Genomic DNA, 25,407 nt, shown 5'->3' with positions numbered 1-25,407 from the left:
AATATAAAATAATATATGACGTTGGTTATTGTTCCCATTTTAATTTTTCTCTTCCTTATCTCTAGTTTTATTTTCAATTTAAACGTTCAATTAATGTGAAACGCGGGAGGGGTATTATTGTGAAAATCCAAATCGGAAACTGGTCTGTTAATCAGAGATGATTGACTCCAAAAAAAAAAAAAAAAAAAAAAAAACCCAGAAAAACGCTCGACCAAGAGACTCCAGCCGACCCGGAACTTTTAGGTCAACTTATCACAGTTAAAACTTTCTGCAGAGACGCTGGTACAGATTTTGTCAGCGGTCGGATGTTTTTGTAGGGGAACACACCTCCGCGGACCGACTCGGTTCCTCCTGAAGAGTAAAAAAGGAGCTGCAAATGTTTCTCGGTCCGACTGCGGCGGTTCCTGCAGGACAGTAGCTCTTGACTCGTCTTCTCATACCAGGTAGGAGGCATTCAGGGGAAAAAGAAAGCTGTGCTCACATTTCTTTCACGACTGTTGTGTTGACTGTTTCCAACACGCTGTGGCTGCGCTCGTATCAGATTAGCTGCACTTTTAACTTTTTGCACTGAATGGTTTACTTTAACTAAAACATTGTTTAGCTGCTAACTTAATGCAGCAACACATGACTTTACTTAACTGACATGTGCTATATGTAAAGCACAATTGTCTTATTCATAATTATTATAAGAAAAACTCAGAATATAAGTGTTTCTGTTTTTATTTTTATTTTAAAAAGGCAGCTTCCAGTTTTCTCTACCATATAAATCCCTTTTCTTGGAAACCTGTAGCATTTGAGATTTACCGAGTGTATGTGCGACTCTGTCAGGTCAGGAATTTCAGGCAGCTGAGCTCTTCCCTCCCTACATACACACTTCCACAGTGGGTAGGGGGGTCTGCCAGTCCAGGGGGTCTCAGACAGACACACACACACACACACACACACACACACACACACACACACACACACAGGATCTGCAGGCTAACAAAAGCTCTGAGCCTGCTTGTGGTTTTAAGCCTAACGAAGCAAACTGCTCACTGAATATAGACGGTGACAGCTGAATGTGGTGGGACTCTAATCTATCTGACATCATCTCCTTTAAATGCATTTATGTTTTTAATGGTGCGCAGTTCAAACTCCACGCAGAGGGAACCCACCTGTTTCAGCTGCACAGTGAGCGAGTGCACAGAGATGTACTCTTTGAGTTCTCGTCTATTGTAGCAGCTAGAACTTCCCATATTATAACGACCTGTTTGTTGTTACATTTCTAACAACTTCCGTTCAGAAAAGCAGAAAATTGTATCTGATTAAACCCAGCAAGGCTGATTTTTCTTCTTCTCCTTCTTCTTTGATTTACACATAAATGGGTTTGAGTAACTGCTGGCCTGTAAAATGAACCATGTCTTGTCTTTGGCTGTCAGATGGAAGCAGCTATGATCCATATGTATTACACTGCTGAGGCTTCGGCTTTTTTGTGTCTTTGAAAGATTGGCTAATCTCTTATTTGACCAGTTGTTCAGGTTATTAAAGGATTTTTGTTAACTGGGATCATTACATTTAGAGTACTAAAGTTAAACCTCAACTTCTCTTCTGTTTTAAGCCAGACAGTGGGTGTGGTTTCAGCTTCCACTTGGTTAATTCTGGGGGGCATCACAAACAGGCACAGACAGGTACAGACTGAGGCAAGCACGCACTGGTGGTTAACCTCTGGAGCCTCACATGAAAGCTTCCCTCTTTTCCTGAGTTCCTGAGTAAATGAAGCAGCTTACACGGTTTTGCTGATCAGCAGCTTTTTAACTTTCGATACAAGCAAGTTGGGTTTAGTTAAAAATGCAAAAAACATCTTTTAGTTCATCTTTCCTTGTCTGGGGACGTTAGTTCCCCTAAAGAAATGGTAACTTCTATTAATGAGAGGTTTTAATTTATTCTAATTTGTATTTCTGCCGTCGTGTTCCTGACCATTAATGCATTAAGTGTAAAGCTGTATAAAATCAATTCAGACACTTTAAAAATACTTTGTAGGAAATGCTTAAAGGATTAGCTTAAGTTGATTCTTCTTGGATGACAGGAATGCAGGCTGATCTCCGCCCTGGACAGGCCACGGTGAGCTCGGAGCTCTAGTCTGCTCAGATTATATCAATGTTCAAGCTTCTGATCTAGACGAACTGTACTGTGGTGTTCTATTCCTGTCGCCAGGCCACATTTGTCTACAACCTCATTTCCTTCTTTCTGATAGATCGTATAGTTTGCTTATAGATGCGACAGCAGTATCGCAAAGCTGTGAGCTCTGAATGCTCTGGTCTACAGATTATCCTTGTACAGTGTCACAGTGTCAGATGATGCTGTAGTAGTACTGGGTTGAAGCCCCTCGTGCCTTCAGAACTGCCTGCAAAGATTCATCAAGGAGCTGGAAACACTCCCGAGGTTTTGGTCCAGCTGCAGATCCATGATGCGAGTGTCGCCTTCGACCACATCCCCACGACGCTGTGCTTGGACTGAGATCTGGTGACTGTGAGGGCTCTTTGGGTGCCCTGAACTCACCGTCATGTTCAAGAAAGCAGCTTGCAATGATTTGACACATGACACGATGTCCTGCTGCAAGCGATCATCAGAGGACCTGTACGCTGTGGTCATAAAGAGCTGGACGTGGTCTGCTACAGTACTTGCTGCGGCGTTTAGACGATGCTACCGAGAGCCACAAAGTGTGCTAAGAAAATATCGCCCACATTGAGACTCATCAGACCGTGCAGCATTTTTCCAATCTGCTGTTGTCGAGCTTTGGTGAGCCTGTGCGAGCCGCAGCCTCAGTTTCCTGTTCTTACCTGACAGGAGCGCCACGTGCTGGGGTCATCTGCTTCTAGGTCCGATGTGTTGTGCGTTCACAAACTCTCTTCTGCTTACCTTGATTGTGACGTGGTTGTTTGAGTTACTGTTGCCTTTCTGTCAGCTGGAAGCATTGGCCATTATCCCTGAGCTCTGGCATCAACCATGCATTTCCTCCCAGAGAACTTCTGCTCTTTGTCTCTTTGTTTATGCCAAGTGGAGACGCTTGAGCAGAAAACCCTCTAAAAGCTGGCTGATTTGAGAGGAAGTGACCCAATTATATTTGATGACGTAAATGATGCCAAGCAGGTAGCGTGTTTACTGTGAGTGCCATCCTCTCTGTATTTATCATCACAACATCGTTATCCTGCTATTACTGGTGTCTTATTGTAAATCACGCGCTAGTCAGTGTTGACCTGATGATTGTGCTTACTAGGAAAAAGGAAACTTCTTCAGGGGTTGAAAGACTCTTTGTGCCAAGTTTCACTTTTACAGCGCTTTCTTTGACTGATGTACTCGTCATTTTTTTATTGAAATGTTGGATTTTGACACCCAGACCTGAATTTAAGTTCAGTTTCCACTTGCAGGCTGATTAGGAAACTGGTGTAGTCAAAGCTGTACTATATGACGCAACTCATGTGTACTTGTTTGGTTAGTTCTTTGAGCCAAAGCAGTAACCACAGCAAGTAGCCTACATGGGCTCAGTTTCACATTCTTCATTAAGCAGCTTGGACAGCTTAAAAACCGCAGGTACTCTCAGTTATTGTTAATAAAAACCGTAGCGTGACAGGTTGGCCTTTGAATTCGGTCACTCAGAAGCTGAGTAGACCTCAGTTTCTATAAATCTCTATTAAGATTAATACTTTATTTTCAAAGGGGAAGTTGACCTTTGGCACCACACCAGATCCAACATACCCAAACAGGTTTAGCCCTTCAGACTTCTCCTTCCATCTAGTCCATGTCAATTACCCCCAAACAAAGATGGATGTTTGAGAGGTGACATCCAGGTATCGGCTGCATTCTTATCGTCACTTAAAACGGCCCTTTTTTATCAGACGGCGCCTCAGGGAGGCGGGGAGGCCTCGAAGCATGCGGTTGTTGTGACAGCAGTGGGAATGTTGCTTTGTGAAAAACTGCGAGCTTTCTTTTTGAGGCTGGAAGTGACAGAATGCAAAAACCATCCAAGAGATCGAGCACAGGCTGGGCTGTTAATCACACCGAGCCAGTGAACGCACAGAAGACTCAACATCAGACTGTATGTGTTGTCCATGTGTCGAGAGACTGAGGAGGAGGACGAGGAAGGGTTTGAAGCGCAACAGCAGCTTCTTCTTTATCCTCTGGGAAAAGTCTATCGGAGCCGAGGAGGAAGTGAGAAGAACGATGGAAGGACTGGAGGTGCCTGTACGGGCAGGAGGTCACCTGTTTCAGCTTTACTCAGCACTCCATAAATAAACAGTGAAAGAGGAACCGCCGTGTTCTGCAGCTTCACGTGTAAAACGGTTGTTGGATCAACACGAGGCAGCCATGAGATTCACTGACTGTCAGCTCTCGTTTTCTTCTTCCACCTTTCTGTTGTCGAAATGACGGAGACTCGTTTTTTGTGCAAACTCGAGTCCATTTTGGTCACATGGTTTTTATACATGTTCTTAAATGGGACGCAGTGTATTTCATATAAATCCCACAGGTGCCCAATAACTCTGTTTTCCCGTTAGCAGCTGAATAGCGGTGTAACCAAGAGGTGCCATCATGCCGCAGCAGAAGGACATAGTGAAGATAGCCATCCAGATGCCCGGGGCCTACCCCCAGCTCATACAACTGGACCAGGTAATGCACACATTTATACAACGTGCACACTTTTAACTGATAACGTCCGTCGCGCTCTGGTTGGTTAAAATAACGCAGTCTGTCACACTGAGTGTCTGATGTGCTTCTCTGATGTCACGTTTGATCTACCTCTAAACCACAAGAGGACTTTGTTTCCCTCTGCGGAGCATCTTACCCAATTTACTTGTCTTGGTAGAGTTGAAAGCCGTTTTCGCACGTGCACCGCAGCCGTGAACAATGCCCTGCGATCGTGCAAACGTCTGATGCAGCAGGACTGAACTAAGCTTTCTTTAATGCGTGTGATCTGACTGTTTCTGTGTGAGAAAGGTTCAACGAGCTCGTCACTGTAACCAGTCGGCTCGTAGTGACGTCGTCGCTCTCTCGATGCTACGGGACAACTTAGAAGAGTGTCCTGATCTTATGTTTCTGGCATTTTGGGAGTTTTTGTGTAAGAAAAGATGAGATCGTGCAGGAATGATGGCGCATGAGGACCTGGCAGAGCTGTGACCCTCAGCTCACATTTTACACCTCTGAGTTTGTTGCACCGTCAGCATCGTGGTGAATATAAACCTGCTCGGTGGAATCAAACAGGGGAACCTTTAACCACTTTGTTCTGCAGCCATTATGAACACATTTCATCAGAGAGTTGGTCAAAATGCAAAGGCTCTGATTGGACTCCAGGTTGTGACATATTTCAGTCAGGCTGCATCAGGTAATTTGGTCGATTAATTCTGCACAGGTTGGTTTTAGTCCAGTAGTGCTGAGACTTTCTGGCACGTTCATAGCAGCACTCACGCTAATGAGTCAACGCCAGGCCACAGAGACGTGCAGTCATCTGAACTATGTTGGGCATTTTCTTGCTGGGGGGGAATAAAAAGGTGTCACCATATTGGCCCGTGCGTCTGTGAAGGCTCCGCCCACTCCTGCTTGTGTCAGTTCAGAGAGAGGGAGGGAGAGAGAGGGAGGGAGAGAGAGGGAGGGAGGGAGAGAGAGGGAGGAGAGAGAGAGGGAGGGAGGGAGAGAGAGGGAGGGAGGAGAGAGAGAGGGAGGGAGAGAGAGAGAGGGAGGGAGGGAGGGAGAGACAGAGTGAGAGGGAGAGACAAAGAGGGAGAGAGAGGAAGAGACAGAGTGAGGGGAGGGGGAGAGAGAGAGGGGGAGAGAGAGAGGGAGACAGAGTGGTTTGGCAAATGGTTTTAAAAGGTGAGTTAATTATGACTCTAGAAACTGAAAGACACTAATAATACTGGCACTTTTAGGTGTGTGTGTGTGTGTGTGTGTGTGTGTGTGTGTGTGTGTGTGTGTGTGTGTTGTGTGTGTGTGTGTGTGTGTGTGTGTGTGTGTGTGTGTGTGTGTGTGTGTGGTGATCATCCTCCACTTCCTTACCGCTGTGGTTTGAAACAGCTGCTATAACATGACATGTTTAAGCTAGCTGTCAGAATAACACTTTGGCTCCCGACTGTAAACGTGATGTAAGACTAACAGTTAAACGCAAATGTTCCCACTTCCTGCTGCATCCTACGTAAACTTCATGAAGCACATGTTGATATAATATCACAGAAGTCACGCCCCTTTCATGCGTTTCTCAGTGATGCTGTGGAAAGAGCTGCAGCTCACTTTCTCCCTGCGTCTGCCTTCACTTCAAATTTGCACAGTGAACATGCACCGATGTGAGTTTTCAGCTTCCTTTCAGTCGCTCTTGTTGGCGACTCACATGACCGGACTCTGCGGTCTGTCTCTTGCTTGCTCGTGCCTTGGGAGTGACTCTTTCACGTGAACGTGTTGTTATTAATACACTTGTTACTCGTTCTGGGGTTTTGTGTTGATATGAGCCATAAAGTGTGAAAGCTTTGTTACTAAAGTAAAAAGTGTTTCATAGCAGTGATGGCTTTCTGTGATTGTGGGGAAGTTTTCCATATGTTTCCCAGAAACTTGGGGGAAGTTGTTTCCTTGCGCAAGACAGTTAAGTCTAGAGTGTACAGCAGGGCCGGCTGTGAAGTCTCCGAGTTGCACACTAGCGTAGGCTTAACCAGGTTCCCAGCCAGCGCCTTTCACCCACTATTTGAACAGCTGATAATCTCATCGGGATTATTCTTAGAGGAACCGTCACAATAAGTTATTCAGGAGTGTTACTTTGGGCCTTTCTTGACACAAAATAGTTTCGTTTTAAATCGCGACCAAATCTACCTCGCCAGGAAAACTTCCCATTGGCCCGAGCGTTTCCAGCAGACGCATCTGATTCGTTGACCCTCTTTGCTGCCACTAATGACAGACCGTCCACCGGGTCAACCACAGAACCTGAAGACATTTTGACAGGGTAACCACAGGGCTGACCACTAATAGCAGGATAGCTGAGAGGCAGACATGGAAGTAGTCTGGCTTTTATTTCCGTACAGAGAGGACTCTGGGCACCGAGGGCAACATTGTTCACAAAGTGTCGGCGAGCTTTAGGATTTCCTCTGCCCAGCAAACAAGGTTTCCAGCCAGCGGGAATAGTTGTGGAACCGCGATCCCATAACAGCATGTCATTACTGAAGCATGAATTCGGCTCCCTGACAGAGAAACATAGTAGTTGTGCAGCAGGTGTGTGCCTTTTATGCTGCGTCCGCATGCATGTGTGACTAAGTGCTGTTTTGTTGTGTCTCTGCAGAAAAAACCTCTGTCCGCTGTGATAAAGGAGGTGTGCGACGGGTAAGTCTGCGATGGAGGTTGTTTTGCTTGACATCATCGTGCTTCATTGGTCACACTGAAGTGTGTGTGTGTGTGTGTGTGTGTGTGTGTGTGGTGTGTGTGTGTCTGTGTGTGTAGATGGAATCTCCCCGGGTCCGAGAACTACGCCCTGCAGTATGCTGACGGAGTGCAGATGTACATCACCGAATCGGTCAGTCGGCAACAGTCAACACAAAAACGTCTGTCGTTGGCTCAGGTTTCTGCAAAAACGTCAAGTACCAGACCCGAGTCAGCCTTCCAGATGTTTCCATGGTTACGAGATAAGCATCTATCTCTGCCACTAGATCAGTGAATCACTACTTTGTCAGCACTTCGCCTGCGTTTACGAGCGTCTCCCTGGAGCTCAGTCATCAAAGACGAGCGTGAAACAGGAAAAACAGAAGCTACAGAGAGAAGCAGCTTCACTCAGGTTCCTCTCGAAAGGTTGCTGCTGAAGCTTTCCTGCTCTCTGAGATAAGACTATCGTCCCATCAGGAAAAATGCAGACGAGGCTTCTGCAGCTCCTTTACAGTTAGCGTAGGGATGGTAAGCTTCAGGCTTTTGCAGTGATCACGTAGTTAAACACAGATGTTTCAGTTTACGGTTGGCTTCTTGAGGAGTCTGTGGAACAGAGGCGGTCTAATAATGGTGCTGATTATTTCCTGCTTTTAGTGGCAGTCTGACTTCAGAAATGTGCATGTTAATATTATCAGCAGTCAGGTGGTCGGTGGGTTGGAGCCCAAGCAGGGCCCGTTGGTTTTCTCTGAGCTCTGTTTCTCCGACCACCAAAAACCGCTAACGTGCTGGGTTCATCCTGTCTGCACAGGCCAGGGGCAGCCTCACAAAACACAGACTCGGTTGCAAAGATTTTACTTTGTGCTTAATAAATGTTAAGAAGAAGAACAGCAGAAGCTCTTGGCTGCAGCAAAGCTGCACGGCTCATTTGTAAGTGGCATGAAGAACAGGGACTGAGACGCTTTATTGGAGATGAGGTGTAAATTTGGGCTGAAATATTTTGTCACATCTGTGATCACGTGCATTCAGTCTTATATGTTCTGCTCTAGACTTAAAAGCCAAACAGGGTCACGGTGCAAACAGCAGCCCGAGCCTCAGACGGCCCGCTAACCCCGTTTTAACGTTGGTCTGTTTGGCCTTTGGTAAATAAACAGTACATATGCAGGATGAGTCATTCTTTGATAATGTGAGGAATGAGCTTCTCGTTGACATCTTGAGCCTCTGTGCCTGGATGTGCAGTCCTCTGATAGACAGATTATTTTTGGTGTTCTCCTTAAACCTTTTCTCCGTGTCTGCCTGCTTGTTTGTGTGTCGTAGAATCGTCTGGACATTAAGAACGGCTGCATCCTGCGTCTGACCAAGGCACCGGTGAGTCTGCAGCCGGTTTCACCTTCTTCTCCCTCTAACACAGCGAGAGGCTACGTCCTGCTACGTGCTGACCAACTAGAGCTCCAGAAGTCTAAACTGTCGCATCAGAGCTCGATGGATGACTTTTCTGAGCCGGTGTGTTTCTCTGTGTGTGTTTCTCTGTGTGTGTTTCTCTGTGTGTGTTTCATTGGCGTGGATGAACTCAGGGCCGCTGCGCGGAGGATTTGTTCAAGGGTATCCAGAGCTCAGACGCAGGCGTGCGCTGCGATTCGCTGAAGGAACTGGCGAGCGTTTCAACAGACGTGACCTTTGCTCAGGAGTTCATCAGCCGAGACGGACACCTCTTATTGGTCAAGATTGTAGAAGACTCTAATGAGTTAGTATCCTCGTCACATATCACCGACTGATTCATTGACGCTCTTTTCTGTGATGGTAGCAGCAACACGATTGGCTGAGTTCTCAGCGATGCAACGCTTTACTGTTCCTGACTTTAAAGCACCAACGGCATCACTGATCGTGTCCGTGTGAATGTCTCATGCTTGCCTCTTTTTACTGTGTCATTCAGGAGTAATGTGATTATGACGCACACGCTGACGGGGTTCATGGAGCTGATGGATCATGGGATCGTTTCATGGGAGAACCTCTCTTCTGTCTTCATCAAAAAGGTCCCCGCTGCTCTCCGCACGCCTCTCGCACGTTTTCCGAGTTTGATTTTCTGAAGCTCACGTTTCTCCCTCAGATCGCCGGCTTTGTGAACGCCAAGTCGACCGACGCCTCGATACAGCAGGTGTGCTTGGACATCCTGGAGAGCATGGTGCTCAGCAGCCACAGCCTTTTCCTGCAGGTCAAACAGGAAATCACCATGGAGAGGCTCATTGCTCACCTGCAGGTGTAAGTAGTTTATCACGCAACAAGTCACACTCGCTTGGTGTCTGTTGCATCTTAAAGTTCAAAATCATTAATCAGCATCATTTGCTTTCACTTAATCTGGCACAAAGATATAGTGTCATGTGAAACGCGTTCGAGTAATGCAACGAGGTCACAGCATTGTTTCTGTAACAGGAAGTTTTAAATATGTAAACTGTCCAGTTTTTACTGCACGAGTGTAGCGATACGAGAACTGAAATCTGTCAAAGGAGCATGCACGCATTTCCATGTGGCTGCAAAGCTGTAAGAATAATGTTTTTGTGTGTGTCTCTAACCTTTTTCAGGACAAATCAGCAGATACAAACCAAAGCCATGGCCTTACTCATGGCCCTGCTGCAAACAGCCGGAGACTCGGACCGAAAGGTGCCTCTGCTACTTTTCAAACCTTTCATGCACTTCCTCTTTTCCACACTAGTAAAACTTCAAAGCGTGCAGATGATCAGGTGTTTTAGTTTGGCTCGCAGTTCGTCCTCGTGCACACTGTTCATCATCAGTAACCTTAAAAGTTTGGCTTTTCTATCGCAGGATGTCAGATTCAGGTGCTTCTTCACTGATACTCATACATGTGTCCTAGTGACAGCTTTTAAGGATCAAAAACATTTAAACTTGATGCTTTGTGTGAATATGTGACCTTGTGAATGTGTGGGCTGAAAGTATGTGTTAGTGTAGCTGATGTAGGCGTCCCTCAGGTAAAAGGTGGCTGTAGTTCTGGGCCACAGCAGAACGGAGCTGCACTTGTTCCTGGAATAATTTCATTCTTTCCTTTGTTTTTATCTCATAATCTGAGGAGACTGTAGTTGCACATGTGCCTCGGGGTGAAGGACAGTAGTTGTTCATGCGTGTCAGAATCCCACAGGCACCGTCTGCAGACAGTCGAGTCTTTCTGCGCCTCTGCTCCTCTCTCCATGTGCACAAACGGTTCCTTCATTCGGCTCTTTTCTCTCAGGCTCTCTTTGTTACTTCCTCACTTTTACATCAGGTCAACAAACCCACCCTTCTTATCAGCAAAATAGTTGCGAACAAAAACGCGGTTGAGTCAGAGATGCACGTACCAGCAAGCAGCGATTTCGTCACAGAGGTCAAAGTCCCTCAGGCTGATCCTCCTGCCTTACGCTGCCTGTCGACACTGTATCGCCACCCGGTGGTAGAAGCAGGTCTCTGCAGTCCAGTGACACACGCGCTCTTCTTGTTTTACAGGATATGTTTGATTTCCTGACTAAGAAGAATGTCCGTCAGTACATATATAAGGTAAATTATCTTCACGTGTACGATCACGTTTCACAAATTCTTTTAATAATGATGAAATATAAAATGTATTCATGTCAAATGTGTGTCTCTGGCAGAATATAATCCACAGTTCTGGTTCAGTCCAAGACGAGATGGCCCACTACCTCTATGTCCTACAGTCGGTTACCTTGAATCTCCAGGAGCCCCGCATGAGGACACCTCTGGACTGTTGCAGCCAGGTGAGCCGCAACACAGCGGGTCAGGTTTCAGGGAGCTCGGAAAGAAACGCGTCCGGACTTTAAGTTTCCTTGAAGACGTTTCATCCGAGAAGCTTCTTCAGGTGTAAGAGTAAGGCCCACGTCCAGACGCTTTTCTGTCCGAGCTCCTTAGACTACGATGACCTTCACAGACATGTTAAAGCCACGCCCGGTCGGCTGCACATTTATGTTTTTACATTTCTAATCCTGAAATCTTATGAATAAAATACCGTTTCTAATGTTCTGTCGCGCTCAGAAACGTAAAGATTCTAACGGCCCACTGTGTGTCCGCCTGCTTTCACCTCAGGAACAAAGAGACATCCTTCACGGTCTGAGGCAGGCAGCGTTCGAGACAGAAAGCGAGAACAGTCTGAGTCACGAACGACGGCGTTCGCTCTGTGCTAAAGAGTTCAGGAAGCTGGGCTTTTCTGTAAGCGTGAGATCATGCACGGTAACTGTTTGTCTGCCAGCTCTTCTCTCGTTTATATGTGAAACTTTGTCTTCCTTCCTTTCAGAATAATAGCAACCCCGGTCAGGACTTGTCACGAACGCCTCCTGGTCTCTTAGCTTTGGACACCATGTATTACTTTGCCGCGCGTTATCCCGACGCCTACAGCAGGGTGAGCATGACTTATCTGCAGTTTAGTTAGACATAGAAAACCTCTTCTGGTGCATGTTAAATGAAAAAATGATCGAGTACAAGCGGCTGCGTTTGTTACGTGAGCTCAAAAATCAGGTGACTGCATAATAAACGCTCAGCTTAGTTTCCGTTCTCTGTCTTCAGTTTGTCTTGGAGAACAGCAGTCGAGAGGACAAACACGAGTGTCCCTTTGCCAGGAGCAGCATCCAGCTCACGCTCATCCTGTGTGAAATCCTTCGGATCGGAGAGCCACGTCAGTCTGATCTCTTACGCGATGCGATCTCTGCTCTTTCTTGTTCGAGCTCTAATTTATTTTGTCTGTTCACAGCCTCGGAGACGGGATCCGGCTACCACCCCATCTTCTTCAGTCAGGACCGGCTGATGGAGGAGCTTTTCTGCGTCTGCATTCAGCTGCTCAACAAGACCTGGAAAGAGATGAGAGCCACACAGGAAGACTTTGACAAGGTACAGCAGCAGAGGCGCTCGCTTTGCTAGAAGGAACTCGGTCCTCGTACACCAGGCAGTTCTCACATAGACGGGAGAGTTTGCTCTGGTCGTTGGCTGTGGCAGTGTGTGAACCGGTGACGTGGGGTACGTCAGATCCAAACCGTCCACGACCACATGTGGGATGTTTGCTAAATGCAGTGACAGTCAGTCTCACTTTCCCACGCAGTACTTGGAGTCATTTGCGGTACACCCAACCACAAAAACGCTTCCATAAATCAGAAAACAATGAGTGGAATCGAGCCGGTGACCAAACTGAAGTGAACGGTGGCTTTTTGTAAATTCTTCTATGTTACATTCGTCGTTTTACACAATAGCACCATGAGTTGGAACGAAAACACAGCTCTTCATGTTATATACGTTAGCTGCATGTGTGTGGTCGGGAACAAAACACTTTATTATATTCATAGCACACAGTCATACACGCATACGAGTGATGTGTTTAGCAATCGTGCACTCGTGGATGCGTCGGAGGAAACTGTGGTTCAGTGTCCAACCCAAGGATGCTTCATCGTGCAGACCGGAGGAGTCAGAGGGAACCGCTGGCTCAGGAAGTTCAAGGGTAGTACAAGGTGTCATCAAAAAGTTCAAGAATCAAAGAACGTTACCTTATTTAAATATAGTCAGGCAGACAGAGGTCAGTAGTCCCAAAGTAGTCCCCCCCACCGCGGGTATTTGTGCAAGCTATGCTGGATCTCTTCTGGTGAGCTTTTGTTCAGGAAGTAGAACAAATGTGGTGAATAGACTGCTCCACAGTTAATCCCATTTCTGCCGAACAATACAAATCAGTTGCACTCTGATTTCAACTCCCGTTTATTCAGAGTTCAAAAATTCAATCCAATTTTATTTATACAGCAACAGTCTCCTCAAGGCGCTTTGCATCGTAGACCAGCGGCCCCCGACCTTTTTTGTGCCACGGACGGTTTAATGTCAGACAATATTTTCACAGACCGACAAACCCAACAATCATATGACCCCCTATGAGCAGCACTTTGGCGACAGCGGGAAGGAAAAACTCCCTTTTAACAGGAAGAAACCTCCGACAGAACCAGGCTCAGGGAGGGGCGGGGCCATCTGCTGTGATTGGTTGGGGTGAGAGAAGGAAGACAGGATAAAGACATGCTGTGGAAAAATGCTAATTCAGAGGGCGGGGAAGCCAACACTTCTTCATCTTGCCCCTCAGTTGATGTTTCTTATTCGAACCGCTGCAGAAGATTGTGGTCATAGCTAGAGATGACCCGCCAAATTAAAATTGAGGCCAGTGTGCAGTAAAACGTAATTTAAGGTCCGTGGAGAAGCCGCAGAGTGCAGGTGGTCAGAACTGGACTTCCGGGGAATGATCTGAGAATAGCTGCACTTTAATCCCTGTGGTCATGTGGGTGACCTTGCATGGGTTGAATGGGAGACCTTGAATCCATTAAGGCCCACTGGTGGACTGTTTTGATCACACCTCACAGGGTGTTTCCACTCAGTTATCTTAATGAACTGCGACACAAGTAAATAAAAATGCTGATATAGTAAAAATGAAGCACAGAGACTGAAATTTAAAAGCAGAATGCTTTAAATTCAATTTTAATTGTACATTTGTCTAAGTTTGTATTTTGGTGGGTTGGATTGGTTCTCCTTCCCCGCCCCGCCCCCACACGCACAGTTAGCTTTGTGGTTTAAGCCGAGCTGGCAGCAGAGCGCTCTCATCTGGGAGAAATACTGAGAACTCAACTCGCACTCAACAATCCTTCATCCACACAGTGCTCATAGAACTCTGTGACCTTTTGACCTCTCCGGTGCATGCCAGTGTCCTGTGTGCCAGACCAGCAGACTGGCCTTTTGTTTCTGCTCGTGTCCAACCTCCCAGGGTGCTATGAGGCAAGGACAAAGCAGCATTAGGTGGACAAAGAGAACCGCGGCGAACGGCAGAAACGGAGGGAGAAGGAAACGAGGAAAACAAAGCGCCCAGGGCATCGGCAGTAATGACACGACAACAGAGGGGAACGTAAAACCTCTGGAAACGATGTGAGAGGGAGAGAAGGAAAAGGTTCGACAGGGAGCAGCAAAGAAGAAGAAAAGCTGAGGCTGTGACGGCGATATCGCTTATTTAGGTTTTAGTTGCATGTGCGCCTCCAACATTAAGAAATCTCCTCAGTCCAGCTGTGTTATGATCTGAACAGCCGTCCTCCGCTAACACACATACGCACACTTAGCGTCCGTGAACACGCTGCCAAACAGAGAGACGGCTGCCGTCGCTCCTATTGGCCCGCTGAGCTAAACGACAGAGGGGCCGGACCCGGCTGGGCGTGTGCATGTGAGCACCAGGGTGTCTGTTTACCAAACACTCAAAGGCCTCTGCTGTCATAGGTGATCTCACTTTGACTCAGTGTCATCCCCGTCACGTTTCTGCGACTGACCGAGGGTGAAAATTGAAGCCAGGGTTTTAAAATAATCGTCTGTTGAGGAGGAAGAATGGAGGTAAGATAGTAGTTTTTAACTAACTGGTAACACAGAGGCCAATATGAAGTATTCTAGTACAGAAGTGATTCATACATCAAAGGCTAAAAGGTTTGTTTGTTTTTAATGTGTGACACTAGAAGCTGTTAATAAATCGTTACAATGTGTCGATTAGATTTATTGTCGTTACACGTGTATAAACACACGGCAATGAAATGCAGTTTGCATCTAATCAGAAGTGCAATAGGAGCAGATTACATACAGATAAGGGCAGAATAGAAGGTGGGAACAGTTACGTACAGATGTGTACAGATGAGCGGTAAACAGATGTACAGTGGTGGGAGCGCAGACCGTGTCATGTGATTGCTGCTGGACGATGAGTTTATTTTGGCTCTGAGGACGTGAGCAGGGAGCCGCGCCGTGAAACCGTAGACGCTCGTTTCGTGTTCTGTACGACGGTCTGGATTTCACAGATTGCGTTTCCACTGCTGCGGGACAAAAACGACTTCGCTGTCGTCTGCAGTCACAAACACTTTGGTCACGCTTCACATTCTTCGAGGACATTTGTGAGACCGAGCGATTACTCTGAGCTTTGAGAACGAGTCGAGGCTTATCGACACTTTAGACGCTGATTGTTTGCGGTCAATCAAATTGGGCGTGAACAGGAATGATCTAGGTCAGCTGCGTACATGTGTGGGTGAGGGGGTGTGACCGCAGCAGCGCAGAGTTGGCTCGGTCTTTTAACACTATTGATTTTTATATAGATTTTCCACTTTTTACGACTGAGGGAACCATAGATTTAACACGTATGTCACTGCCCTGAGCGCTTGTTTCAGGACTGCCGGGGTCACCTCCCGTCTCTGTGTGAGCGTCACTTTAACACAGACTGAAGCACGGAGCTTCAGAAAACGCTGGGCAATTCAGTTTGACCACCATCTCAATAAAAACAAAGAATAAAGTAAAAATTGAAGTAAAGAAACACTTTACAGGTAACGATAGAAACCAGTCAGTCTGTCATCGAGCAGCACGAACCGTTTCCCACACAAAGACGACGACCTTACCAGTGTATGTATCAAGACAGACCGTTAAAGCAGCTGCTGGGTGGAGACCACCCTCACTAACTCCTGATGCATGAACATTTTATTCTGTAAGCAGAAACCGAGAGCTCGAGGGGGTTTGCTCCTAACCTCAACCCCCTGAACCCCACACGACCGACAGGTGAGCTGTGGACAATAAGAGACGGGACAAGAACAAACTATTATTCTTCACGTTTAACAGTCAGCAGCTTAATAGAAGAACGTGAAAGAATTTGAGGAGCAGTTTTTGTCTCGAGGGTGCGCGAGACTCGAGCTCGGGAATACTGCTAACGCTGTCCCTGTTACTCACATCCTGCTCATCAAAGCAGCGCATACAGAACGTGTTGCAATAACAGAATGATAAAAATTCTATCAAATATTCTTAGAAACACTGAAAACTTTCAGCTTCTGCAAAAATAAATTCTTTGTTGTCCTCGTTTAACCGCAGTTTCTCGTGTTTATATCAGATTTAAGCTGCGAGTCGAGCGTTCCCAAATATTTACACAACTTGGAGTCTCACTGTGTGTGATTCTGGCCTTCGGTTTACCGCCATCTTTCCTGTAACCAGTGATTAACTCCTTAGTCTTAGTCACATTAAGGTCAAGGACGTTATGATGGCACCGTTTGACAAATGCAAGCAAGGCCATCATGTGAGCGCGTGCGTGGAGAGGATATCGCACTGATGACTGAGCGGCTCTGAGTCTTCTTTTGCCCACATGAAGGAATAATGTTCAACCATTGTGCACAAACGTGTTAAATAGGCAGGCTGACATGCCCTGGTTATGTCAAAGCCAAGCCGTGAAACACCAACAGCATGTCTGTGCTCCCATATCTGTCCTCAGGTGATGCAGGTGGTGAGGGAGCAGATCACCAGGACTCTGTCGAGTAAGCCGACCTCCTTGGAGCTCTTCAAGAACAAAGTTAACGCCCTGAACTACAGCGAGATCCTCAAACTGCGGCAGACGGAACGACTGCACCAGGAAGAGACTCTGGCTCCGCCTGTGCTGTGAGCATCAGCAGGTTTACGTGCTGCGTACCGGTCTGTGTTAAAGGAGTTGCCATGTGCACCAACTGTCCTATAGTCTGTATAAACAGATGTTTGTCTATCTGTAGGCAGGAGCCAGGTCTACTGGTTATAGATGAGTGTGTTGTACAGTCACGTTCGAGTGGGCACACATGGTAAATCCATCTGTACTGCAGGCGAGCCGAGGCCCACCGCGGTGTGATAAACAGATAGGTTGTTTAAAAGCTGCCAGCATTCATCGGACCAGATGATCGCCCACTGCTTCCCAGATTGACTTCTTGCCCTTTACAGTTGAACTCATTTACTTTCTGCATGTCAGAGAAATGTCGAGGTCTGCAGGTCCCGCCGTGTAGCATCCCTGGCTGAATGATGGTCTCTTATACTGATGCTTCAGAGGTTTTATTGGAAATGTTTTTATTGAAACATTCAGTGAAGACACCATAAGAGCTAGGAGCAAAACAAAACCAGCAATATTTATACCATAACATTAAAGGAAACACATTTCCCCTGCTCACATGTAGCATATACATCAAATTTACATCATTCAGTTCATTATATCACCTCACTAACTTACAACTACACATAAAGGTCAAGGTTAACAACACAAACTCTATTAAACGACATGTTGATTGCACGTAACTTATTCCGTTAAAGGAAACTTTAACAAACCTTGTGCCACTGTCAGCCAGGTACTAATTGGCAAAGGAAACGTACATATTTTTCACTTTAAGTCACACTATTTACCTATCCTAAAAGAAACCTTACTAACAAGCCCTTTAACGGTTTTGCGCCAGTTTCCTGTTTCAAAATAAAAGCCTGGATTTCAAAATAAAACCGAAGTACCTTTCAAACAAACGTAAAAATATTTACCAAATTTAAAGGTCATTTACACGCCGTCCGTACTGATTCAGTCATGCAGAGATCAGATTTGTAACAGAACAGAAGCTTGAAATAAACGAGCTCAGGTTCAGTGTGTTTGTGATCCACACACAGTTCGGCTGAGCGTCCCGTGTGTTGACCCCACATTCTGGAAACGATTCAATAAAAACGGAGTTTGTGGTTTGTTAAACTGTCCGATCAGCTGTTCTGCTGACGACTCCAAATAGTTTCCACCCGTATGGAGCAACCAGCAGGTCACACTGGTGTTTGTCACTAAACACTCAGTGTAACAGAGTTCTGCTGCTTGATTTTTGATTAGATTTGAATAAATGTCATCTGGGCAATAGTGACGATTTATGTCTTAGAACAACGAGAAAACTGCTTGTGACGTTTTCAGAATAATTTTATAGCTCTTTGCTGCTTTTCTTTCCAGTGAACTCAAAGAGCGGCTGAAGCCGGAGCTGCTCGAGTTGATCCGGCAGCAGAGACTCAACAGGCTGTGTCAGGGCACGATGTTCAGGAAGATCAGCAGCCGACGCAGACAGGGTGAGAGCGCTCACAGGCTCGCGTGCAGCGAACGGCAGACTGGGCGTGTCAGGCTAACCCGCGTCTTTGTCTCTTCAGATAAACTGTGGTACTGTCGCTTGTCGCCCAATCACAAAATGCTTCACTACGGCGATGTGGAGGAAGACACGGAAAATCCACCAATAGAAACACTGCAGGAGAAGAGTGAGTTCAGTTTTTCTACACCAAATGGCTCGAGCCATATTCATGCTTAGGTTTATCCATTAAAATTAAATTGTGAGAAACTGTCATGTGTGGAATTCCAGTTTATTATGCTCATTGATTAATCTTAATAATCATCAAACCCTGATACAAAGTGCAGAACAGTGCAGGTGTGTTGAGCCGCTCCTCAGGCTGATCAATTCAGTTTTATTTACACAGCAACCGTCGCCTCGAGGTGCTTTATATTGTAAGGTAGACCCCACAGTAATGCATACAGAGGAAAACCCAACAGTCTTTTTTTTTTTTTTTTGGTGACAGTGGGAAGGAAAAACTTCCTTTTAACAGGAAGACTCCTCAGGGAGGGGCGGGGCCACCTGCAGCTACCGCTTGGCACTGACAACCCTTTGTTATTCAAAACAGAAGAAGGAACTAATATGACTCGGACAGATGGTTTTTATTGTCTGAAGTATATTAACCATATGTGTGTTTTGATGCTTCCTCTTCAGTTCCAGTCGCAGATATCAAAGGCTTGCTGACGGGTAAAGACTGTCCTCACATGAAGGAGAACAAAGGCAAACAGAATAAGGTCAGCTGTTTCACCTTCTCAGTACCGTGGTGATCACCTCCCGCTGTAGGTGGTGTGGGCAGTCAAGGGAGAAATATGGAGAGAAACTAAACATGACTTGAGGAAATAAGATGCAGGTCCATCGATGGGCACAGAAGGACCTCCCTCACTCAGGGTATCTGGGGTCACGCTGAGGCGTTCCCAGGCCAGGTGAGAGATGTGGTCTCTCCAGCGTGAAGTCCTCACCCAAGCACACTGGGATGTCTCTGACGCTCTCGAGCTTCTTTCTGTTTAACAATGATTCTTGTTACTGGTGGTGATTGATAATAAGTGTGGACGGGGGATGTCTCACTGAGCTTTCTCTGTAGGAGGTCCTCGATCTGGCATTCAGCATCACGTACGACGTAGAGGAGTACAGCCTGAACTTCATCGCCCCGTCCAGAACCGACGTGAGTCTAAACGCTGCTCCGTTACCTCCTTCAGTTTCTTTGTGATATACGGTGAAGAAACAAAATCTAACCAGCTTCCACTACGTCTTCAGTTCTGCCTGTGGACGGACGGACTGAGCGTGCTCCTCGGCCGGGAGATGAGCAGCGAATCGATGCGGAGTGAGCTGGAGATCCTCCTGTCTATGGAGATCAAGCTCCGCCTCCTAGATCTGGAGAACGTTCCCATACCCGACAACGCTCCGGTCGTTCCCAAACCTCCGAGCAACTTCAACTTCTGCTACGACTTCAGCCAGACGGAACAATGAGCGCGTGACTGTGCAAATATGTGTGAAACGAGACGTTGGTGTGGGCGGAGCTGCGCGCGCACGCGCTTGTCATCTTAATCGCAGATTTATAACTTTGACGCTTGAGTTTTCTTATTTTAAACATCCAAGTGAAACGAGTGAAGCAGGAACAAGGTTGAGACGCCGTCAGTGTTTGTGTGACGCACGTCTGCTCCTCCCTGCACTCAAACCTTCACACAGGTACTGAGCAAAATGTAATTCAATACTTTTTAATATAACCACTCAAGTAATGGTACTTTACACTTGTTTTACAATCATTTTATATTTTTGAATTATCTAAATGTGTGTGAGGAATACTGCTTTTTTAAAGAGGGCATTAACTACAACACGGTACGTCGTTTATTCTCCAGCACATCAGACATACAGCAGGTGTTCAGTGTTACGCAGCTTCATGCACCTGCAGGCACTCGTCTTCATGTGGATCTCAGCAGCTCTGGAGCAGAGATGCATTAAATGATTTTGAATCGTTGTTGCAAACAGACACGTCCCTCTGTCACAATCACACGGTACCACATGCGTTGGATGACTTTTGGCTTTTTGGATCAAATTTCATTGTAACTTTAAAACTGATGCTTTTTGTCCACGGCTGGTTTTGTAATGTGAGCACTCAGTGGCGCCACCTGGAGGAGCTACTGGGGAACTGACTGATTTCGTTTCAGCACAGCTGCTCCACACTGACACACTGACCTCTGGGATAATGTCCACGTTGAATCATGTGCTTTGATTTAATTCACATGAATAAAAACATTTGATTTATACAGCAAAAAGCCAAACTTTGGTTTATTTATAAAAGACACCTTTGCACACTTTGGTCCATGATGAGTACTCCCTCTGTCTCAGTGCTACAACAGCGTCCACAGTGGGCTGGAGTGGAAATGAAACTTGCTAGTTTTGGCATGATGCTCCCTTTCCAAGAACATCTGACACTCTGTCATTTTTGAAAAGCAATTAGTGATTAAAACCCTGATTTACTTTGTTTTAATCTAAAAGATGAAGTTGAGGAAACGTTTTCACTCCACAGCTTTAGCAGCATCACAGTGTCCCATCCTACATCCTGCTTTTAACAACATCACTGAGCAAACAAGCAAAGACTGCCAGCATTAAAACAAAGGAAATGGAGCATCGCTGGCATCGGTCTACAACAATCTACGTCTGTGACAGCAGTAATTCATTTAAAAACCCCTCAAAGAATTTAAATATAAAGTTTTCCGAACAGTAAATACATGAAATACTGACTACTTTCTTCCTCCTGTGGTGCTCGTGTGTTGCCGTCTTCACCTTCCTTTGAAATCTTTAAAAATAACCTTTGGTCCAAACTGGTGATTCCTACTCCACACAGAGGAGCAGATATTTACTCGAGAGATGACATAATTAGGTCCTGCTGTAAACTTTAAAGTATTTTTCCTCTCTTGCACAAAATATTGACATGTGCCAAAAGCTCAGCTGAGAGCAGACTATGGTCAGCAGGTTTTCTTCTTTTTCAAGTCCCAGCAGCCTCTCGGGATGTTCACTCAGCCTGTCAGAGGCTTAGGCTAAGATCAGCCCCACCTATGAACTTGTAGTGGAGATTCTCCAGGAAGGGCAGCTGTGTCTGGAGGAAGTCCACTGCTGCTACGGAGATGTTGTTGCACCTGGAGATGTCGAGCGTCCTCAGACGTTTGCAGTGCTGCACCAGGAGGAGCAGGGATCTGCGGGGTTTAGAGTGCAAACAGCGTAAGAATTTGATGGCTTTCCGATGAGCTGCAGCTACTTGCGAGGCGTGTGTGCTAATCACCTATCGGTGATGTTATTACAGCAGGAGAGGTAGAGATGTTGCAGTCTGGGGAGGTAGGGCGCAGCCTGCGCCACGCCGCGGTCGCTGATACCTGGGCAGTGGCTGAGCACGAGACTAGTGAGACTGCGGCAGTGACGCGCCGTCGACACTAGGCTGTCGTCTGTGATCTCCGGCAGCATGGAGAGAGACAGATGGTGGAGATCTGGGAAACGCATCACCTGAGAGAGGAGAACAGAGCTTTTCAAATATTTTGCATTCCAGACTGAAACCTTCCGCTGCCCGTCCTCCTCCTACCTGAGTGATGCTGCTGTCCGTCAGTTTGGAGCAGGCAGAGAGGTCCAGTTCCTGCAGCCTGCTGAGAGCTAAAAGAGAAGCTCCAGCCTGCTGTCTGAACTGCTCCAGGTCATTCGGAGTCACTAGCTTGGGTCGCTCCTCGAAAGGCAAGCGAGGAGGCTTGAAGAAGCCCATGTTGCCAAAAGTCCGGGTGAACCTGGGCCCCTTGTCTCCCTGTTAGAGCGAATTATTATAACAACCACACGTGCTTAGAGCAGAACAGGCACAAAGCTGCGATTCTCACCGTCTCCTCGTCAGGCTCACATTTGGCTCTTTGCACCATTCCCAGCAGACCCCAGTCTGTCACTTCTTTACACCAGCCGAGCCGCAGCACCACCAGCTTCTGCAGGTAGGTGGCGACGGCGCACACGGACAGGTCAGTCACATTACTGCAGGAAGTCAGGTCAAGCTCGCAGAGAGTGTCCCCGAGCAGCTGGGCGAGAAAGAAAACTGCAGGATCCTAAAAGAAAGGCAGGAAGCTAAGATTTTTCCGTCTGGTTTAAACAGAACGAAGCGACGCGGACAATGACCGACCCTGATGTAGGTGCAGCTCCTGAGGTTGAGCGTCTCTAGCTGTCGTCTGGCAGCATCGGATCCCTTCAAGCCTTTCACCATCTCTGTTCCATTGATGTGCAGACACTCGGACAGGTCCAGAGAGCGCAGGGAGGGCAACAACAGCAGGTCCGACAGGCCTGTTGGTAACACGATGTTAATCACATGGAGGCAGTGTGATGAGCTGAAACTAATAACCGAGCATAATAAACTTGCAGTTCTATTCAAATAGAAAAATGCTGATTATTTCGTTTGTTTTCCCCTTAAAGCTGCTTTTAGTTTGTTCCATCATCGTGATTACGGTCACTCCAAAGATAATATCAAATATAAAAATGATCACACTGGGTGACAATTTCAGTTAAATACACAAGAACGTGCACGGGGGGAACCTTTTTCTGTGATCCTCCAGTCCTGCGACAATGAGAGGTGCGTCAGTGACCTCAGACCTCGCGCTATGGCCTCCACAGACCTGCTGGTCAGCTCCGTGCAGCCGCTGATGTCCAGTTTGAGGAGGCTTGGCTGGTGCTGCACCAGAACTTCCACCGAGTAGTTGGTCAGCTCCTTACAGCCGTGCAGGATCAGCTCCTCTAAAAACAAACCCTGAACCTGCAACACAGAATTACAGCTCTCAGTGGAAGTATTCTTAGTGATGCTGAAACTTGTGCTGTGCCAACATCCCGACCTGTGCAACAGTGCGCAGCGACTCAGGGGTGATGGATGTCCTGCTGAGGTCCAGAGCTACGAGGGTGGATTTCTGCTCCATCAACAACCTCCTCAAGTTCCTAAGCGACAGCAGAGCTGAAGAGTCCTCGACGGCCCCCACCGGGCACCCTCGATACGGGTCAAACTCAAAAGCAATATGGCAGCCAGCCAGCGAGAGCCGACGGAGACGCGGCGTGCATCCGGTCAGCCGGTTGAAGGTGAGGTCAGACAGGTAACGGAGGTCAGACAGGTCCAGCTCTTCCAGACCACACAGTGCTGACCGCACCTGGAAGCAGATTATGATTGCTCACATTTTTATGACACCATAAAAAAATAAAGATTTTTTAAAATTTCTCATTTGAATTGTTCAGATTGTTTATTGCCCGTCTCCACCCACCTGCTGTCTGTGCTCCTCCCTGGAGAGGAATGCTCCAGACATGAAGAGGCTGTCCAGACCTCTGAGGTCCAACCTGCGGAGGGAGGAAAGCCGAGGGAGCAGGGCCAGCAGGGAAGCCTCTGTTATGCTGCTTCCAGGCAGGGCCAGGCTCTCCAGTTTAGGGCCCAGGCAAAGGCCCACCTGAGGAGGAAGCAACACAAAACAGGAAGGTTAGCAAAGGTACAGCTGCTATTTCAGTCAGTGGGAAACAGGGTGGGCTCACTGCTGCCCTGTTGGCCACGTCAGTCTTGGCAAAAAGCATTTTAATCTAAATGAGACTTTTATGTGAAGTAACAAGAACAATTATAACATCTGCATGCCATAAAATATTTTTATTATCACCTAAAGCTTAAAATCCACACGCTGGCCTGACACCAACACAGGTGGACTAAACTTGGTCCTTATCTTATCTTCGCGCGATAATCCAGCGTGTGTTTAGTGGGAAACTCGGTGCTTATACGTTCACACACACAGATGCACATGATTGTGATAAGCATGAATTATTAAGTAATGACCACAGCTGCTCTGAACTTTGGACCGTGGCGTTCATTTATGGCCTGTCACGTGTTTATCCTTGTGACAGGAAATTAAAATAATAAGGCTGTGATATATATAGATATATATATAAATGTTAAAACAACACTAGTGTTTTTCTAAGATGACTAGAGTCCAGACAAATCCACTGTAAAAAAAGTTTCCATTGCCCGGAGGTGTGTGAATTATGTGAGCCTACCAGGAAGCCTATGACTGCTTGTTTGTGGGTTTGTCATCACATGACGTCAGGAATATCGTTTCACAGAAGGAGCAATGGATGCTGAGACATTTTTAGGTACTAAACACAACAACAAAAAACCACCTGTACCCCTAATATGTGTCAGACAGGAGCTGTTTAATTCGTCAGAGTACTGCACCTCCAGCAGCAGCGATCTGGAGATGCTGAAGCCATCGAGCTGGCTGATTATCAGGCTGCAGCGTGGCTTTCGGCCCAGACCCCTGATGAGCTCCAGGGACGAGGCCGAAGCCGGGAAGCGGAAGGTGATGTTCCTCTGCAATTTGAAAAAAAACAAAGTTAGAATGTGCAGCCACCTTTCAATTCATCGTCTCTGTTGTGGTCTGGGGAGAGTGACCTGGAAGCGGGGGTCCTGGCTGGCACTGTACCAGCTACGGCAGACCAGCGAGGCTTCCTTCCTGTCTGAAGCGTGGAGAAAACTCAGGATGTAAACTACGACCTGCAGATTGAGACAGAAATGCTGGATTAGATTAAACATCCGCGAAGAGCTCGATCCGAACCAGGCTCAGCTGAGAGCATTTTATCAGCTCCAGCTCCAGCACACTCGGCAGGTACAGTAGGTCATGCGCAGTGGCTGACTGCCATTAGAATACTGTTACTGTAGCTCACGAGCACTGGGTTTGTATTGCACTCACCTCCACGGGCAGCCCAGGAGTGTCCACTGCGTCCTCCCCATCGCTGTCTCCCATCGTCCAGACCATCTCCAGTGACTCAGCTAGCCAAACAGTAGCTATCGTGAACTAAGTTTAGCCTTTAAGCTAATGCGTCCACAGCACAGAGAAACGGTGTCGCCCGTGAACTAATAATTACAGCTACAGCTTTCCTTTCATTACAAGCTGCGTTACCTGCTGTCGTTCCCCTGAAAGCCCCTTTACGTTAGGCTCCGTGCAAGCTCAGTCCCTTCAGGTGCGATCAGCTGACCGCAGAGGAGGCGCTGATGACGTCAGGGGGCGGGGCGCTGTGTTTTTTCCAGCACGCTCGTTACCGAGGAGCTTTGATCTGTTTTGTTTTTGACGCTTTG

At 46.9% G+C, this 25,407-nt stretch overlaps 2 protein-coding genes across 3 annotated transcripts; one reads left to right on the top strand and one right to left on the bottom strand.

Moving 5' to 3' along the window:
• Positions 1-184: 184 nt before the first annotated feature.
• elmo3 (engulfment and cell motility 3) lies at positions 185-20,559 on the top strand. Of its 2 annotated transcripts, none has more exons than XM_040024953.1 (21): positions 185-443; positions 4,539-4,647; positions 7,295-7,335; positions 7,453-7,525; positions 8,686-8,736; positions 8,943-9,112; positions 9,302-9,401; positions 9,476-9,627; positions 9,948-10,026; positions 10,861-10,911; positions 11,007-11,129; positions 11,455-11,577; positions 11,663-11,767; positions 11,932-12,040; positions 12,116-12,252; positions 16,655-16,818; positions 18,149-18,261; positions 18,340-18,444; positions 18,948-19,027; positions 19,375-19,455; positions 19,548-20,559. In XM_040024953.1, exons 2-21 carry the CDS (start codon positions 4,570-4,572, stop codon positions 19,758-19,760), a joined length of 2,148 nt encoding a protein of 715 aa, XP_039880887.1. In that variant the 5' UTR covers positions 185-443; positions 4,539-4,569; the 3' UTR covers positions 19,761-20,559. The 2 variants fall into 2 exon arrangements, with proteins under 2 accessions (XP_039880887.1, XP_039880886.1); XM_040024952.1 differs by having other exon boundaries at positions 4,536-4,647.
• lrrc29 (leucine rich repeat containing 29) lies at positions 20,554-25,139 on the bottom strand. Its single transcript, XM_040024954.1, has 11 exons — positions 25,022-25,139; positions 24,724-24,825; positions 24,508-24,642; positions 23,558-23,737; positions 23,141-23,446; positions 22,848-23,064; positions 22,441-22,598; positions 22,151-22,366; positions 21,868-22,080; positions 21,574-21,791; positions 20,554-21,487 (listed from the first exon to the last, which is right to left on the bottom strand). The coding sequence occupies exons 1-11, from the start codon at positions 25,085-25,087 to the stop codon at positions 21,319-21,321; spliced, it is 1,980 nt and encodes a 659-aa protein (XP_039880888.1). The 5' UTR covers positions 25,088-25,139; the 3' UTR covers positions 20,554-21,318.
• Between the last annotated feature and the right edge of the window lie 268 nt (positions 25,140-25,407).

This window comes from Simochromis diagramma, unplaced genomic scaffold, assembly GCF_900408965.1.
Source record: "Simochromis diagramma unplaced genomic scaffold, fSimDia1.1 OVJJ01000293.1, whole genome shotgun sequence".
NCBI classification, from domain to species: Eukaryota; Metazoa; Chordata; class Actinopteri; order Cichliformes; family Cichlidae; genus Simochromis; species Simochromis diagramma.
Note: the sequence above shows the minus strand (reverse complement) of the source record. Positions and strands in the feature narration are given on the sequence as shown.